Source organism: Pristis pectinata, chromosome 28 (genome assembly GCF_009764475.1).
Source record: "Pristis pectinata isolate sPriPec2 chromosome 28, sPriPec2.1.pri, whole genome shotgun sequence".
Lineage (NCBI taxonomy): Eukaryota > Metazoa > Chordata > Chondrichthyes > Rhinopristiformes > Pristidae > Pristis > Pristis pectinata.
The window spans coordinates 20,219,016-20,237,044 of record NC_067432.1 but is presented as its reverse complement, the minus strand read 5'-3'; the positions used below and the strand labels follow the sequence as shown (position 1 = coordinate 20,237,044).

Here is an 18,029-nt window from a genome sequence, read left to right as displayed (position 1 = left end):
GAAAATTGAACATGAATGAATCATCATTATAATCTGGTTAGAATGTGCCCACCCCTGAAAAAGTGAAGCAGCACTAGAGGTAATGAGGAATGCAAAGCTCAGCTGACCAACCCAATTTATACCGCTGACTGCAAATTGCCCTGACAACAGCAGCAAAAAAGTCATTCACAAGTCGGCACAACCTTGAAGGCCAACTTTTCATCATACTAAAGGCAGCTTTCTCTTGACTTTGAAAAGAATTAAAAATATGCTGTTAAAATCCCTAAGTAATGAGCTGTAAACTTGTAAGACACTGGTTATATAAAATGGATTATCCAACTTTTGCTGCATTTACTGATTACAGGAGCTTTCTGTGTGTAGACTGGCTGCTACATTTCCCTACACAAGAGCAGCAGCTAAATGTTTAAAGTACTTAATTGGCCAAACAGGTCTATGGGGTGTTTTGAGGTCATTAAAAGTGCTCACTTCCGCTCTCTCTCCCTCCCTCCCTCCTCTCCCCACCCGTCCCTCTCTTCTTTCCTCCTGTCCTTTCTCCATCCACCCATTTGTCCCTTCCTTCGTTCCTCCATCCCTCCATTCCTCCCTCCATCATTTCTTTCTTTATTTGCTTCTTTCTTTCAGGCAATTTAAGAGAATATATAAAAGACTGCAGAATTCTGCAGTATAGACAGATCTGGGAGTCCTCAAATATGAAATAGACAAATCTTCCATGCAGGTACAGCAAGAAATTTTAAGGCAAGTGAAATTCTGAATGTGATTGAAAAGGGAATGGAGTATAAAAGTTTAAAAAATGTGGGCCTTGGTTAGCGCACACTTGCCGTACAGTGTAGAGGGTTGTTGCCCTTATATAGGAGGGATATAGTTGTATCAAAGACAGTTCTGACAGGTTCACAAGGTTGGTTCCTGGGATGAAGCGATTGCCTTAGGAGGCAGTTGGGCCTATACGTATTGGAATTTAGAAGAATGAGAGAGGATTTTTTAAAAACATATGCAATTCTGAGGGGTTCCGACGGAGTGGTTGCTGAGAGGAGGTTGCCCAGCGTGAAGGATTCTAGAACTAGAGGCATGCTTTCAGAATAAGGGGTTACCCATTTAAGATGGAGACAAGAATGAGGTCTCTCTCTGAGAGGGCCCAGATAGTCATGGAGGCAGAGCCATTGAATACGCTCAAAGTGAAGGCAGAGAGATTTTAGGAGTTTGGCGGTTATAGGGATCAGGCAGCAAAGTGGAGCTGTGGCGAAGACCAGTCTTTCATGAGACCATGGGTGATGGTCTCAGCAGCAGATGAGCTTAGACAGAGTAGAGACAAGCAAAATCACAGAGAAGAAAGATGCAGTCTCATTGATGGAGCAGATCAGGGTGCCCAATCTGAGGGTCATGCAGGACAGCAATGACTGACAACTTTAATTTAGCCTAGCGTCAGGGAGAGAGATGTGTTTGGTGGCTATGAGACAGTTTGTGGAGGGGACTGCAGACAGTGACTTTAGTTCCCAACATTCAGTTGTAGAATGAGTCTGCTCATCCAGTGTTGGACCAGGAAGATTTGCTTGGCTCATTGCTGAAATATTTTGCAAGTCTCATTGTGATTAAGTCCAATAGAGCTTGACTCTTTCACAAGTGAATTCCTCAGAGGCAGTAAGAATGGTATATTTCATATGTCTGTAAATTAAAAGCATAGAGGAATACCATTGCAGCAAATTGCACACCAGTCAAACTCTTGACAGTGGCCAAAGTCAATGGAGAGCTTTCAACGTGCTGTCTTTTCCAGGTCACTGTGCCTAGGTCCAGTGGACTAGGTGTGCACTAGATGGCAGAACCTGTTGATATGCCAGCCATACCAGTTGATGCCACAGGTAACTTTTCCCTGTTCTTGCTCGTCTTTCTCTGCCTGCAATTTGTTAATTCAGTCATGAACCCAATCAGGAGGATAATTTTATTTCAATTCTGCTGTACATTGCTTAAAGATAAACTGGCAAACAAACCAACTGCAGAACAGCAGAAATGTTTGTTCTACTTGAGGACTTGCAATGCCTCCCACATGAAGCATGTTAACCTTGCCAACTGTAAGCTCAGTGATTGCGGTGCATGTCTTTGGCTTAGGAATCTCTATCCAGCCACAATTTCGGAGCATGGAATAAACAGATGGAAAAAAACGGTGTCAGCTTTCTCTCAATGGAAGCACCTCAGGGTCAGATCAATGATACATGCCACACACCAGAAACTTGAATAGATTGATAATCTAGGCTGATACAGCAGTTCTGAAGGAGGCATGTTTTGAAGGTTATATTACACAAAATCTCTGGTTTAAATTGGATGCAGATAATCTGAAAAAGAGCCGGGGAATTTCCTGGGGTCCTGGACAGTATCTATCACCCAACCAACACCACCTAGAAAGAGCAGATTATTAGGTCTTTTATCTTAGTGGTATTTAGTCAGATGTTCCTATGAACAAACTTGTGGTTCCTTTTGCCAACATTAAAATGGGGATTGTGTTTCAAAAGCCCTTCCTGGGCTGTGAGGTGCTTTGAGGTGTTCAGCAGCTATGAGTTTCTGCTTTTGTGATCCTGGCCCAAGTTGTTCTTGTTTTCTGAAGTGAAGCCTTAGGTCAAGTTTCCCAAATATATTTGTGTAATCCCAGATGTAAAATATGCTGTGAATCAGCGGAAATGGGCAGCATTTTAGAACATTTTTACTGCTTGCATTAAAAAAGATGTTTGTTTATTTAAGACTGATAACCTTCCTGGATTTTGTGAATATAATTGGGTTTGTCACATAATATAAGCAGACTTAATGAGTTTCGTCTGCAGTAACCCAATTTTAAAATAGCTTTAAAAAGTTATATACAAGTTTTGACTAGAGTCATTGGATTACAGTCAGTTTATTAACAAAATAAATGGGCTGGAATTTACTGGAAATTGCAAATGGCCTAAGCTCGCAACACCCCCATCCTCAATGAACACATGCTTACTTTGAGGGGATCCACTCCACAAAGAACTTCCCGAACAAAGTCAGTTCCAACTTAACTGGTGAGGGTCTGTGCAGCGAAAGGTTTCTGATCATAAATTTCACATTAATGCCTTGGCAGCCCAGTTACACCATGCCCATAGGTTGAACTGGCTGTCAAAACTGTCCAAAACAGCTAAAAAGTATGTCAATGTCTCTATTGTTAAAAATTACAAATGGAAATAAAAATGTTTCCAAACTGGTAGAAACATAAAAAATTTAAACACGAGGAGACCCTTAAAACATATTGAGTGCATTTAAATTGACTCCAATGGAAATGTGCTGAAACTTGTCTTTCTCCCTCCAAGCTATTCTTCTCCATTGAAATGGGAATCGCTGCACCAACACCAAGTGCAACCTGGCATGGGTTCAGGGGTCATATTTCTCAGTGTAACTGCCGGGAAACTGTAGAAAGTTGGCTCCCATCCCTGCAGCTCAGTCAGAATGACAATGGTGAATGACAGGAAGTTTGAGACTTCTGCATTTGGTTTCTGTGGTTTCCCCAAATTTCCTGTAAGTTACGTAGGAAGTGCAAGCAGTTACATGTGTAACTGTCAGCAGTTCTCAGGAAACTTTGAGCCTTAATATTTTAAAACTTAGTAGTTCTCCCTAATAATGATCTTCTGCTGTTATAAATTGTTTAATTTTGAAAGGCTTCTTGAAGTTTTCCAAACAGACACAATTAATGGAATCATTGTATGTGCATAATTCAAAGTGAGGCACAGGTGGATATCCATGTGGAAACCTCCTTATCAGAAGATGAGTTAAATCTGTTACAGGCCACATATCAATGGTCTCCAAACTGCAAGAGCACTAAATCAAAAGCAGAAAATGCTGGCAACACTCAGAAAGTCAGACAGCATCTGTGGGAACGGAGCTAACATTTCAGGTCCAAGATCCTTTGTCAGGAGCACTATCTATTTTAGCCACAGGTGCTACCTGAGATGAGCCCATATTATAGCTTCCAGCCACTGAACATTGGTGGTATTGCAGTAAAAGAGCCCAAAGTTCCTATTTAGTGGCATTTACTTTCATTGAATAAACGGTAGGTCTGTATCAGAGTGAATAAAATGAAGCCTGTCTTAATGAAAGCACCTACAGTCATTCAGGTGCTTGGAATGACCAACTGACTGACCAAGATTTTGAACAATTTCAACCAAGACATTGTCAGTGGGCTACCTTTGAATAGCATCTGTAGCCAGTCCCAGGAGTGGCAAAAGGTCAGGGTCACTGAAGCAAGTAGCCCAGTGGCTCTTACCTTTGGCTCACCTTGAGGTCACCTTCTACTATTCTTATCTGTTGGGAGTAGAGATGGAGCAATCTTTCCACTGTGGAACCAGGGAGAGCAGGAGATCAGAGGCCTAGGCTCTGGATACTGGGCTGACATCCAATGAGAACACTCATGTAGGATGGGAAGGGATCAGGAAAAAATAAACACTGGTCCTTATCCATCTAGTTAATTCTCCAGATAAGGACATTAGAGGCCAGTCACCAATCTGCCTTTGTAAAAATGAGCTTAAATTCAAAAATGGTCCCAAGCATAACTCTGCTGGATGTAAAGGTGTTGAAGGGAATTGAATGCTTCATGTTCTGGAGGGCACAGAGAAAAAGAAGAAGCAGTCTTCAATCTAATGTGTGAGATTAGATTCTTATAATCATTAGCATGACTTGATCAGATATCTTGCTGCAATAAAATTAATATCTTCTAATCTTTGTGGTCACTGCAGTTCTAAATTCACCAGCATTTTGTCAATTCAAACCTTCATTCTTTAGTTGTGATGCAATGTGTTGAGTTGTAAAGTAGCCCAGCTTTTTAAAATTGCAAGTTTTAGAAACTTGGGGGCAATTTTGACCCAACCTACCTGACAGGAAACTAGTTTTACAGTCTGACCAATTTTATACTCCATTCAAGTCAATGAAAACCAGCTCCCTGCCTGTGTTAATAGCGTCCCACCTCCTGAGGAAAAAACATCACCCCGTAGGATCATTCTTCTTGCCTAAAGAAAGTATTGATCACAATTCTGTCAGAATGGTCATTAACCAAGGCTTGGAAACCCTTATCTCGGCCTTACTTACAGCATGGCCTCGGGTGGATTTTATAGTTTGCAAAATATGCTTTTGTTAATCCATTGAAGTAACTGAGCAGAGACATTGCACAGAGTCAATTCTGCTCCACTAGCCTCCAAAGCAACCGAGACAAAAAATTGTATGGGTGGAGTGGGAAAAGAGATTTTTTACTGGCTTTATCTTCCTGGTACAACAAGATATATTAAAAAATGGAAAATCCAAGAGCAAATCAGCCCTTTAACATAACGCAAACTGCTGGAGGAACTCAGCAGGTTGAGCAGCTTCTGTGGGGGTAAAGGAATTGTTGACAATTTGGGCCAAGAACCTGCATCAGCCCTTTAGCTTGTGGTTGTCCTGAGACTGGCAGTTCTTTTTCATCAGCAAGCTCTGAAAGCAGGAGAAATCTATTGGCCATAATGCTGGCAGTTGATGGCTGTGTGCAACCGCACATCTGGCCAAATGGGCACCTTAACTTTTATTTTAATCTCCACACTATCAGGCTTAAGGTACTACCTTATAATGATCACATCCATTTGAAAACTGCACATTATAAAAGTATGTTCAATGGCAGAATTGCTAGTAATACAATGTTACAAATACTGATTTAAAAGCACTTTACCCAGCTTCCAAAGAAATAAAAAGTCATGCAAATGTAATTGTTTTGTAATTACATAAAATGTGTGATTCAAAATTAGTCTTATGGAAAATATTATTCGTCATTGAAAATGTGTGTTCGGACACTGGTTCTGTATTTGAAGAGCCTCAATGTTATCTGTTGGTAATTAAAATAACTGAATACTTTATCTACTTGTGTGGGTCCAAAGAAGTTAAATAATCATTTGCAAAATGAGGAAATTATGCTTTTTTATATTATTGTATATGATGGTAAGAGAACATCTTTCTTCATTTATGTTTTAAAATATTAGATCAGGCTTTAGTTTTCTAAATATAATTTTTTTTAGCAATTAAAACAAAAGGATAATTTGCTGCATGCATTTGGGTCAGATGTTTATATACATACGTTCAGGTTATTGTCAATGGAATGACTATTTCTAATGTATAATGCAGATTAAAGCCAAATTAACCACTCAATAGTTCAAGGGGTCAGTACTTGCCTGTGATGCCAATCCAACTCTCAGAGTGACGAGTATTCATAAAAGTGCTGACACAACATTCTCCAAGGACGTCAATCTCAAAAAACGAGGCCTGTGAATCATCAGCTTCAGAAGATCTTATTGTCTTGGGAGGCAGCTGGAACCTAACAGCTTTATTAGAGCTTGGAACTTTGTCCACTTTTGTTTGTTCTGCCTCTTCGGGTCCCTCAGATCCCATGTTGGACTCTTTAATGGTTTTCAAAGCTGCATTGTCAATAAGTTCTGGTTCTTCAAGCCTTTCTGCTGCAAGCATTAGGTGCTGTTTATCTGTTTCAACAACCACAGCTTTGCCATCTGGACAGGTCTTGGGTTGTGTACAATGCTGAGCCTCTTCCACATCTACCCAATTATCTGACGGCTTTTTATCCTCTTCTGCCAAGGCCTCACCATCTGCACAGGCTGGTGGATGTGCACAGTGCAAAAACATTTCATCCAATTAACCGATTCCTCCCTAGTTTCAGTAAATTATTCCTGATTCGTTGATATTTGGAAGATAATGCTCAATTGTAGAGTCTCTTGGAGGTCATCAATCCATTAAGTCTTCTGATTATAAACTTAAGCCATAAAATGTAAGAGAGGGGTGACTAGTTCAACGAACAGTCCAACATTTCTGCAACAAAACAATCATGGATGGGGATATACCATGAAGAGCTAAAATGGTGTTACAAGTCCACCAAACAATGTCAGTAAGGCATCTGCGGAGATAATCTCTGCAGATTAGAATGGGAAAATCCTGTCCAGAAAGTGTCACTCAAAGCTAATTATGTCAGGCATCCCATGATTCCTTTCAATTTTAAAAGAACAATTTCAGCTAAAAATAAATGCAAAATTTGTATAAGCGACAAGGACGTGGAGATTGAGCCCAGCTGCTTCTTTGATATTTGCAGTACTACTGTACACCCCTAATGTTCTGAAATGAAGCAGTGCTTTCCTGTCATTCTTATTGCCGAAGGCTGTTCTGTACTTACAACTGCACCATTAATAATGCTAGTTGGGCTGTGTATGAGAGTGCAGGAGCAACCAGGAGGTCTACAGATTTATAGTCCTTTATGGGCAAACAAACATACAAACTAGGAGCAGGAGGAGGGTACTCAGTTCCTCAAGTCTGTTTCACTTTTTAACAAGATCATGGCTTATCTGACTGTAACCTCAGCCCCATATTCCTGTCTGCTTCAGGTGACCTTTCACCCTTTGCTTATCGAGAATCCATTTCTCCCTCCTAAAGAATATTCAAAGACTCAATTTTCACTGCTCCCTGAGGAATAGGGTTCCAAAGACCAACCACACTCTGAGAGAAAACAAAATCTCCTTTTCTTTGTCTTAAGTAGATGGCCCCTGATTTTTAAACAGTGACTCCCTAGTTCTAGACATCACTGTTTTATGTCTATGTCACAGGCCTGATTCCCAACCTGGGGGCTTGAAGCAGGCTGAAGCTGGTCATATTTTAGTGTTGGTCATGCTTTCGTTGGTTTCTGCATTGAGTCGGTGGTTCTCAGGGAACAAGCCCTGGTTCCCAGCCCCCTCATCAGGAAACATATTCTCAAAGAGATACTTACATTGGTATTTCCCTAAGATCACCACACCTCCTTCTCTCCTTGCCCCCTCTACACCATCCCATTGACTAATCCAAGGGGCGTAATGCCTGTTTTAGGCTAGCACTTGGGATACCTATTAAACCATACCCACCCACCACCAATTTAGTAAAGGCTCATATGCACTCATAGGACACTCCTGTTCCTCAATTGGTTAAAGTTGTTTTTGTTTCTTGGCCAAATATTGGCTGTAACACCAATTTTTAAACAATGTATCCTTTTAGTTGTTGTTTCTCCTGGGTATTGGTCCTGGATATTAGAGACTGAGCATTGCATTTGAGATTTTAAAAGATAATTGATATGCTTTTAAAACAATGATTACAATGTTTTGCAATTATATAGCATCTTTAAAAACATCTCATCAGTTCAAAGAAGAGACATTAAGAAGGGGATCAAAGACTTGGTTCTAAGCAGTATGTTAGAGGAGATGAGAGAGGTTGGGCAGCAAGTACTTTGGGAATCACAAGAGAACAGGCTTGGGGGAGGGCAGTGGGTTGATACAAATGTGGTGAGGGATGATGGCCATGGATGAAATTAAACACAAGGATGAGAACTTTAAAACTAATGCATGGCTGAACTGTTGGTCTATGGTACTGAGGACACAATGTAAAACAGCTGATATTGTTCCAAGTAACTAATCTTTTAAATATAACAAGATTGCACTTTTAGGTAATCTGAGGGAATCATGAATCATCAAGAATCTTTCTCCTTCCCCATTCACAACACATGGTTTTTCTTGAACTCTCCAGGGGGAGGGGGGAGTTAATCTAGATTTTGCATTCATAGAACATAGAACAAAACAGCACAGGAACAAGCCCTTTGGCCCGTGATGTCTGTGCCAATCCTGATTCCCGTCCAAACTAACCCCATCTGCCTGCACTTGGTCTATACCCCTCCATTCCCTGCCTGTTCATGTGCCTGTCTAAATGCCTCTTAAATGTTGCTATTGTATCTGCTTCCACCACTTCCTCTGGCAGTGTGTTCCATACACCGACCACTCTCCGTGTAAAAAACCTTGCCTTGTAAATCTCCTTCAAACATTCCCCCTCCTACCTTAAAGCTATTCCCTCGAGTATTTGACATTTCCACCTGGAAAAAAGATTCTGACTACCTACCCTTCATTTTATATACTTCTATCAGGTCACCCCTCAGCCTCTAATGCTCCAGAGAAAACAATCCAAGTTTGTCCAACCTCTCCTTATAGCAAGTACTCTCTAATCCAGGCGACATCCTGGTTAGCCTCTCCAAAGCCTCCACATCCTTCCTGTAATATGGCGACCAGAATTGCAGTAATCCAAATGCAGCCTATCCAAAATTTTGTATGACTGCAACATGACTTTTTGACTTTTGCACTCAACACCCTGACGAATGAAGGCAAGCCTGCCGTACACCTTCTTTACCACCCTATTCACTTGCATTGCCACTTCCATCGAACTATGGATTTACGCCCCAAGATCTCTTTGAACATCAATGCTCCCAAGGGTCCTGCCATTTACTGTATACTTGATTCTTGCATTTGACCTCCCAAAACACAACACCTCACACTTGAACCATAGATAGAACCATACAGCACAAAACAGGCCCTTCGGCCCACTGTGTTGTGCCGTCCATCAGACCACCCTCACACTACCTAATCCTTTCCTCCCGCATATCCCTCTATCTCACGTTCCTCCATATGCCTATCCAACAAGCTCTTGAACCTGTTCAATGTATCTGCCTCCACCACCACCCGAATTAAACTTCATCTGCCATTTCTCTTCCCACATTTCCAACTGGTCTATATCCTGATGAATTCTTTGATAACCTTCTGCACTATCCCCAACTCTGCCAATTTTTGTATCATCTGCAAACTTACTAATAAGCCCATCTGCACTTTCATGCAGATCATATACGGTATATATATCACAAACAACAGAGGTCCCAGTACTAATCCTTGTGGAACACCAATCATCCAGTCAGCATAACACCTCTCCACCACTACCCTCTTGTCTTCTATGGCCAGGCCAATTTTGAATCCAGGTCTCTTTGGATCCCAGGTATCTTAATCTTCTGGATCAGCCTACCGTGAGGAATCTTGTCAAAAGTTTTACTAAAATCCATGTATACAACATCCACTGCCCTCCCCCCAACAATCATCTTTGTCACCTCCTCAAAAAAACTCAATCAAGATGGAAGACATGACCTCTCCTGTGCAAAGCCATGCTCACTATCCCGAATAAGTCAATGCTTTTCCAGATGTGAGTAGATAATATCCCTAAGAATCTTCTCCAATAATTTCCCTACCACTGATGTAAGGCTCACGGGCCTATAATTTTTTGTTTTGTCTCTTTTGCCCTTCTTAAACAGAGGAACAACACTGGCTATTCTCCAGTCCTCTGGGACCTCGGATGTGACTAAATAATATACAGATCTCTGTCAAACTCAGAGCAATCTCCTCTCTTATCTCTCTCAATAATCTGGGAAAGATCCCATCAGGCTCTGGGGATTTATCCACTTTAAAGTTCTTCAAGATCTTCCTTCTCGATATCAACATGGCCTAGAATACCAGCATACTCATCCATGGTTTTGCTATCCTCCATGTCCTTCTTTGTGAATGCCGATATGAAGTACTTGTCAAGTACCTCACCCTCTTCCTTCTCGCTCCAGACATAAATTTCCTCCTTTGTCCTTGAGTGGTCCTAACCTTTCCCAAGTTAGTCTCTTGTTTTTAATGTATGTATAAAATGCCTTGAGATTCTCTTTAATCCTACTTGCCAAAGACATTTCATGACCCCTTTTAGCTCTCCTGATTCCCTGTTTAAGTTCTCTCCTGTTTCCTTTACATTCCTCAAAGGCCCTGTCTGATTTCAAATTCCTTAAAGACCCTGTCCAATATAATTTTTGGTATGAATTTTTGTGTAAACTTGTGTCATCTTATAAGTGGACAAGAATAAAATATGTGGATCAGCAATTAGCCGAAAGAAAGAAATCTGTGTGCTTTTTGGCCAGTCTGTGTTATTTGGCTGTGTTGTTTAGATGAGACAGGGAAAGAATCTAGGGTAAGTGTCTTCCTCTGTCAGTCCAGAGGAAGAATCAGTCCAGATGAAGGGTCTCAAACTGAAATGCCGACTGTCTGTTTCCCTCCATAGATGGTGCCTGACCTGCTGAGTTCCTCCAGCGCTTTGTGCGTTGCTTCAGATTCCAGAATCTGCACTCTCTTGTGTCTCCTAGGGTTAGAGTCTATTGGTGTTGAAAGGTCTTCCTAAACTTTGAGGGCAAAAGATTTTCTCACCCTCAAGGTGAAGCTGATAGAATCAAACATTCATGTACAAGTTACAGGAATGTTATAATATCGAATTTGAACCAATTCCAATCAACAGGATTCTCCAAGATAAGATATCTTTATTAGTCACATGTACATTGAAACACACAGTGAAATACATCTTTTTGCGTAGTGTTCTTGGGGCAGCCCGCAAGTGTCGCCACAATTCCGGCGCCAACCTAGCATGCCCACAACTTCCTAACCTGTACGTCTTTGGAATATGGGAGGAAACCGGAGCTCCTGGAGGAAACCCACGCAGACGCGGGGAGAACATACAATCTCCTTACAGACAGTGGCTGGAATTGAACCTGGGTCGCTGGCGCTGTAAAGCGTTACGCTAACCGCTACACTACCGTGCCTGCCCTAGGGAAGTGCTCTGCTCCTCATATCCCTGAAGCACACCAAGTGTCTCTGCTCCAGGTTTGTCATCTGTACTCCCCCCTCTGCGATTTTGCTGTTACCCTTAACAATAAACCCAGATCCATCTCTTTGTGTCTTGAGGTCCCATTGCTGACTTGCATTTGGCTTAAATCATAACACTGTTTTAGTTAGCCATTCCCACAGCACACCCCATCACTGATGGTCACCTTGTCCTCGTTTGCCCAATGATTACTTAAACACTGTTCAACTCCAATCTCATCGAGTTCTGACAAAATGTTATCAACCTGAAACACTCACTCTATTTCTCTTGCCACAGTTGCTATCTAACCTATTGAATATTGACAGCAGCTTCCTGACTCTATTTCATCATTTATTTGACTGTGCTCAAACATGACATTCAAAAGTCAAAACCTTAATCACAAATGAGCATTAAAGGTTCCTGTTTTAGTCATTTGTTGTATGAATAGCCATGCATTTTATCCACAGAAAGAAAATCCAATTCACCTATGGTACCATTAACTCACAATAAATGCACTGCACTGCAAACATTTTATGATGTGATTAGTTTTATACCATATTAATATCGGTGACAAATTCACCTGGAAATCATTTCCAAGATTTAATTTATCCACCACGTATTTTTTAGAGGGCCAGGTAACCTTACATCTGGTACATAAATTCTAACAAATAAAAATTACTACCTAATATTAGGATCCTGACCTAGAAATTGCACAACACAATTTCTTGCAGTGTGGCAGGTCACCCAATGTTGTTTGAGAAAGCTGCATAAAGAGTGAGAATCTTAATTGTGATGTTCGCAGAACAGCGCTGTTGGGTTTCCCTGCTGAACATAGCACTGAAACAGCTGTTAGCTTCAGTGCAGCTTAACCTGTTGACATGCTGTACATTCTCACTGTTGGCAATGTGCAGCCCAGCTGCTGTTATCTTAAAGGGGCAGATCACAATGTAAACTTTCAGATACAAATGGGTGCTGCTGCTGGTTCTTGATTACACATGTTTCACGATCGGGGCATGTTTGGCAAGGCCAGCATTTATTAGTGTGAGGTGTTTAATTTTGGGGAGACAAATCAGAATAGGACTTGCAGTGAATGGTAGGGCCCTGGGAAGTCTTGTAGAACAGAGGGACCTAGGAGTACAAATACACAGTTTCCTTGAAACTGGGGTTACAGGTGGTGAAGAAGGCTTTTGGCACGCTGGCCTTCATCAGTCAGAGGACTGAGTATAGAAATTGGGATGTTAGGTTGCAGTTGTACAACATGTTGGTGAGGCCGCATTTGGAATATTGTGTTCAGTTTTGCTCACCGTGCTATAGGAAACATGCCATTAAGCTGGAAAGAGTGCAGATAAAATTTACAAGGATGTTGCCAGGACTGGAGAGACTGAGTTATAGAAAGGTTGAGCAGACTAGGACTTTATTCATTAGACCGTAGGAGAATACAGGGTGATCTTATAGAGAATCAGAATTAGAATCAGGTTTATTATCACTGACATACATCATGAAATTTGTTGTTTTGAGCAGCAGTAAAGTGTAAGACATAAAGACATAAAAATTATGATAAGTTACAAAAATAAATAAATAGTGCAAAAGAGAAATAATGCAGTAGTGTTCATGGACCATTCAGAAATCTGATGAGCGTGGGCCTTCAGGCTCCTGTACCTCCTCCCCGATGGTTGTAACATGAAGAGGGCATGTCCCCGGTGGTGAGGGTCCTTAATGGTGAATACTGGCTTCTTGAGGCAACACCTCTTGAAGATGTCCTCAGTGGCAGGGAGGGTTGTTCCATGATGGACCTGGCTGAGTCCACAACCCTCTGCAGCCTCTCTCGATCCTGCACATTGGAGCCTCCATACCAGACGGTGATGCAACCAGTCAGAGTGCTCTCCACTGTGCATCTGTAGAAATTTGCAAGAGTCTTTGATGACACACTGAATCTCCTCAAACTGCTAATGAAGTAGAGCGCCTGGTGTGCCTTCTTCATGATTGCATCAATGTGTTAGACCCAAGATAGATCCTCTGAGATGTTGACGCCCAGGAACTTGAAGCTGCTCACCCTTTGCACTGCTGGCCCCTCAATGAGGACTGGTGTGTGCTCTCCTGACTTCTGCTTCCTGAAGTCCTTGGTCTTGCTGATGTTGAGTGCGAGGTTTATGAAATCATGAGAGGCATAGATAGGGTGAATGTACCCATTCTTTTTCCCAGGGTTGGGGAATCAAAAACTAGAGGGCACAGGTTTAGGGTGCAAGGGGAGAGATTTAAAAGGAACCTGAAGGGCAACTTTTTCACCCAGAGGGTGGTCCATATATGGAATGAGCTGCCAGAGGGAGTGGTTGAGGTTGGTACATTAATAACATTTAAAAGGCACTTGGACAGTACATGAATAGGAAAGGTTTAGAGGGATATGGGCCAAACGTGGGCAAATGGGACTAGCTTAGATGAACATCTTGGTCAGCATGGACCATTTGGGCCGAAGGACCAATTTTCTGTGCTGTATGGCTCTATTACACCATCTCTAGTTGCTTGAGAAGATGATGGAAGCCCACCTACTTGAACTGCTACAGACTTTTTGGTGAAGATGCTCCCACCGTGCTGTTGGGCAGGGAATTCCAGGATATAGACCCAGAGATGGTGAAGGAATGGCGATGCATTTTAAAATCAGGATGGTTCTGTCACTTCCGTGTGATTGGTGGGAGAGTGCTTCCAGGGGTCAGGATGATTTATACAGCTTGATGATGAACCCGACTCATAGGAAGCATGTCCTTTGTATGAGGGAACCATGGAGACCAGCCAGTGCTACAACTGGGTGTGTCTGGCAAGAGATTGCCAGGGGACCTCTGTAAGTACATGAGTGTGATTTCTGAGTGCTGCGCATTGGAGAAACTTGCAGAGTAGGCGGATCCCCAAGCCTGCTCCTGTAGGCTATAGGAAACATAGAGGAAGCCTCCTATCTTGGAGTGTGGAGCTTGGGTGACCTCCTAATGTAGCAGTGAGCAGCAAACTATGAGATGTGGTGGAGATCAGAAGCAGCAGCTTGGAGTGAGGAAGCTCAGAGTAAGTGTGACCCTGACCTTAATCAGAAAAATAGTCAAGGTACAACACTTGCAAGATTGTATTTTGGTCGAAAGAATTCACAAATTTTAGTGAGACACAAGAGTGCATTTTGGGTGCTGCCTTTTTAACGTGTGGTTTCGGGGAAAATGAGGTTGTTCTCTGAGCAAATATCAGCTTTTTATTCAGAAAAGTGGGTTCATAAACTTTACTGCAGACAAATTTTGTACGTTACATGAGAGTTGATATCATTTGGGAGAGTTTTACCCCGGAATAAAAGGGCAAGGGACAACTAAAATCCTGCCTAATAATAAGGGGACATATTTCCCAACAAGCACAAAGACACCCAGAAGTGCTCTACTCTGAATTAAGCTGCTTTACAACAGCACATTCTTTAGAGTCGTGTGAGTGAGTTTCTGTCTTTTTCTCTCTAATGGGGGTGTTTTAAAAATGTAAGAATACAGAGTTTCTTTGAATTATTGCCATGTGGTAGTTTATATCCATTTGAGCTGATGGACTCGGCCTTAGTTGAACATTTCAACCAGGACTTGGAACTAACAAAGCAACATTCCCTCAGTAAATATGTGGTCTCATCAGTCAGGCTTGAACTCATGAACGTCTGGCTCGGAGGTCAAACTGCTAACAACCTAATTAATCCACAAAGTTTATATCCTTTGCATATATCGTTATCCATTGAAAGACAAGTGCAATTTACTTCTAAGATAGAAAAATGATAAAATAACCATTTGTATTTTAATGCACAGACTTCCTATTCACAATATTAATTTTAAGGGATTGCATACACACTGTGCATTAAACCACAATCTGTGAAGGTAAGTTAAGGTAGATCAAGAGCTACACAGCCCCAAAATTCAGCTTTCTGCCAATATTTTTTGGTTCAAAGTTTGCTTCTCTCTACTTGCCTTCTCCAAGAATAAATTCCATTTGGCTTTTGTTTTACTTTACCACATTCATGCTTCACAGAAAGTTCCTTTTCCCAGTCACATATCAGGAATAACAATTCAAAGCTCTAAACCTTCATTCCATGGTTTGATTTCATAGTTTTCTGCTCGTAAGCTTGCCTAGGCCTGGTCTTGAGAGCTTACCTCTCTTGTCCTCTCTGGTTCTCTCCCTCACTTTTGAAGGCCTTCACAAAACTCCTCATTTGGACCAGCTTACAAACTCAGACACATGAGTCGGCGCTTTTGTTCTTTTTAACTTTTAATATTTCTATGTACCTCTATCCTGGGTCTCACACATTGATGCAATAACGAAGAAGGCACACTAGCAGCTCTACTTTGTTAGGAGTTTGAGGAGATTTGATATGTCACCAAAGACTCTTACAAATTTCTATCGATGTACAGTGGAGAGCATTCTGAATGGTTGCATCACAGCCTGGTATGGAGGCTCCAATGCACAGGATCGTAAGAGGCTGCAGAGGGTTATAGACTCAGTCAGCTCTTTCACAGGCACAACCCTCCCCACCATCAAGGACATCTTCTAGAGACGATGCCTCAAGAAGGCGGCATCCATCACTAAGGACCCTCACAATTCAGGACATGCCCTCTTTTTGTTACTATCATCAGGGAGGAGGTATAGGAGCCTGAAAACCCACACCCAATGATTCAGAAACAGCTTCTTCCCCTCCGCCATCAGATTTTTGAACGATCCATGAACCCATGAACACTACCTGGTTATTCCTTTTTCTTTGCAATATTTATTCAGTTTTTATAATTTATAGTAATTGTATGTCTTGCACTGTACTTCTGCTGCAAAACAACAAATTTCACGTCATATGTGATTGATAATAAACCTAATTCTGATTTGAATTCTGATTCTGATTAATTGCCAAGAGGTGTTACTCCATTAAAGATATTTTGTAAATACAACTTTAGTTGGTCTTTACTATTGCAGGCTGACTTCTATCTGCTAAAATTGCTATGATAAAAAGGCAGCAGCTCAGAAATTCCTTCACATAATTCCAAGAAAAAAAAATAGGACTGTGTAGTTGAAAATTAGCAAAATCTGGTTTAGAGCAAAATTGGGACGAGCACTAGAACATTTTTTTTACATGAGGAAACTTCACCAAATGACACTAGCAGACATGTAATGGCCAAATTTTGTCTCCAGTGTGATTTTCAACCATGCTGGTTTGAAAAATAACATTTCTTATTTCAGACACCAAAAATGCAAATGATGGAAATCTGAAATAAAAACAGAAAATGCCACAGATACTCAGCAGGTCAGGCAGCACCTGCAGAGAAATAGATCCACGTCAATGACCTCCAATCTATTCTGATGACAAGTCGTTGATCTGAATTGTTAATTCTGTTTCTCTGTCAACAGTTTTATTCACCCACAGAAAAAGTAATATTCGCTTCACACATTTCACCTGAAACGGTGCTCTTTGAAGGGCCGGCACTCAAACGGCTTTCTTCAATTTCACAGAAGTATATGACCTTCTGCAGCCTCAAACACAACTTCACATCTGTGGCTTGACTACTTTTCCCCATGGAGGTCAGGGTCATGGTCACGGTCATTCTTAGCTTCCTGGCCTCAGGATCTCGGCTCCTAATGCTGATCTCTGCCACATGTCACAGTTTGTACTCACTGCTTCATTAGGGAAGCTATTAAGCTCGACACTCAAAAGATCTCACCTACTTTTCCTTCAGCACACAGGAGTGGGCAGTGTGGGCACCAGGTTTTTTTTGCATCTTTCCCCAATGTGCAGCCATTTATTGACGGGATCTCATGTAAACTTAATCCTTAATCCAAGAGCACCTCATGCAAGGAGTGCCAAGCTGTAGGCCTGGATTATCCGTAGATTCCTTGCACAAGGAATCTACTTCCTGGGGGCACCATATCTCGCAAATATGTCCAGGCATCTTTGACACCCTGGGTTCGGTCTCCCACCATGCAACCACTGTCTCAACCGCACCACACCTAACCTGCCTTCCCATCATGGCAGCATGTATTCTTTAAGAAGCAACACTCCCTAGTGGCTGGAAGAGCTGGCTCCTGAGGTCACAGCTGCTAGGCTAAACACTGGCAACTGTGGGAACTTACAATAGACCGATAGTGCCACTGAAAGTGACGAAGTGTGGCATTATACAAAGAAACCCATCAAAGCTATTCTGGCACCTTGTAGTAGAATTGATTCTGATGTTTTTATAAACAACATTAGGATGACTAACAATGCTGTTTTATTAGCTTTGGCTCTTTAATTGGATGCAAGAATTTTCCCTACCACTAACTGAGTTAATTTAATGGTCTCCCTTCCATTAATTGAGTGCTGGCAAGGAAGTTTGTCTGCAAGCAGCCTATTTGTTCTTTGTATGCGATTTAAAGAAAAAAATAACCAACTGGTGTTTTCATGAGAATTGTCAACTTCTTCAGTTTTTCTGTAAGTTATTTATAGAATAAAACTGAAGGCCAAAGTATACAAGGCAATAATACATTCAGAC

General features: G+C 41.6%; 1 protein-coding gene across 1 annotated transcript in view; it reads right to left on the bottom strand.

Moving 5' to 3' along the window:
* Positions 1–17,093, bottom strand: part of fkbp16 (FKBP prolyl isomerase 16) — a 158,915-nt gene extending 141,822 nt beyond the window's left edge. The window contains exons 1-2 of the mRNA XM_052040286.1: positions 16,958–17,093; positions 6,186–6,623 (exon numbers count right to left, since the gene is read on the bottom strand). Of these exons, the coding sequence (XP_051896246.1) occupies positions 6,186–6,623; positions 16,958–17,093 (574 nt within the window). The remainder of the gene's footprint in view (positions 1–6,185; positions 6,624–16,957) is intronic.
* Positions 17,094–18,029: the final 936 nt, after the last annotated feature.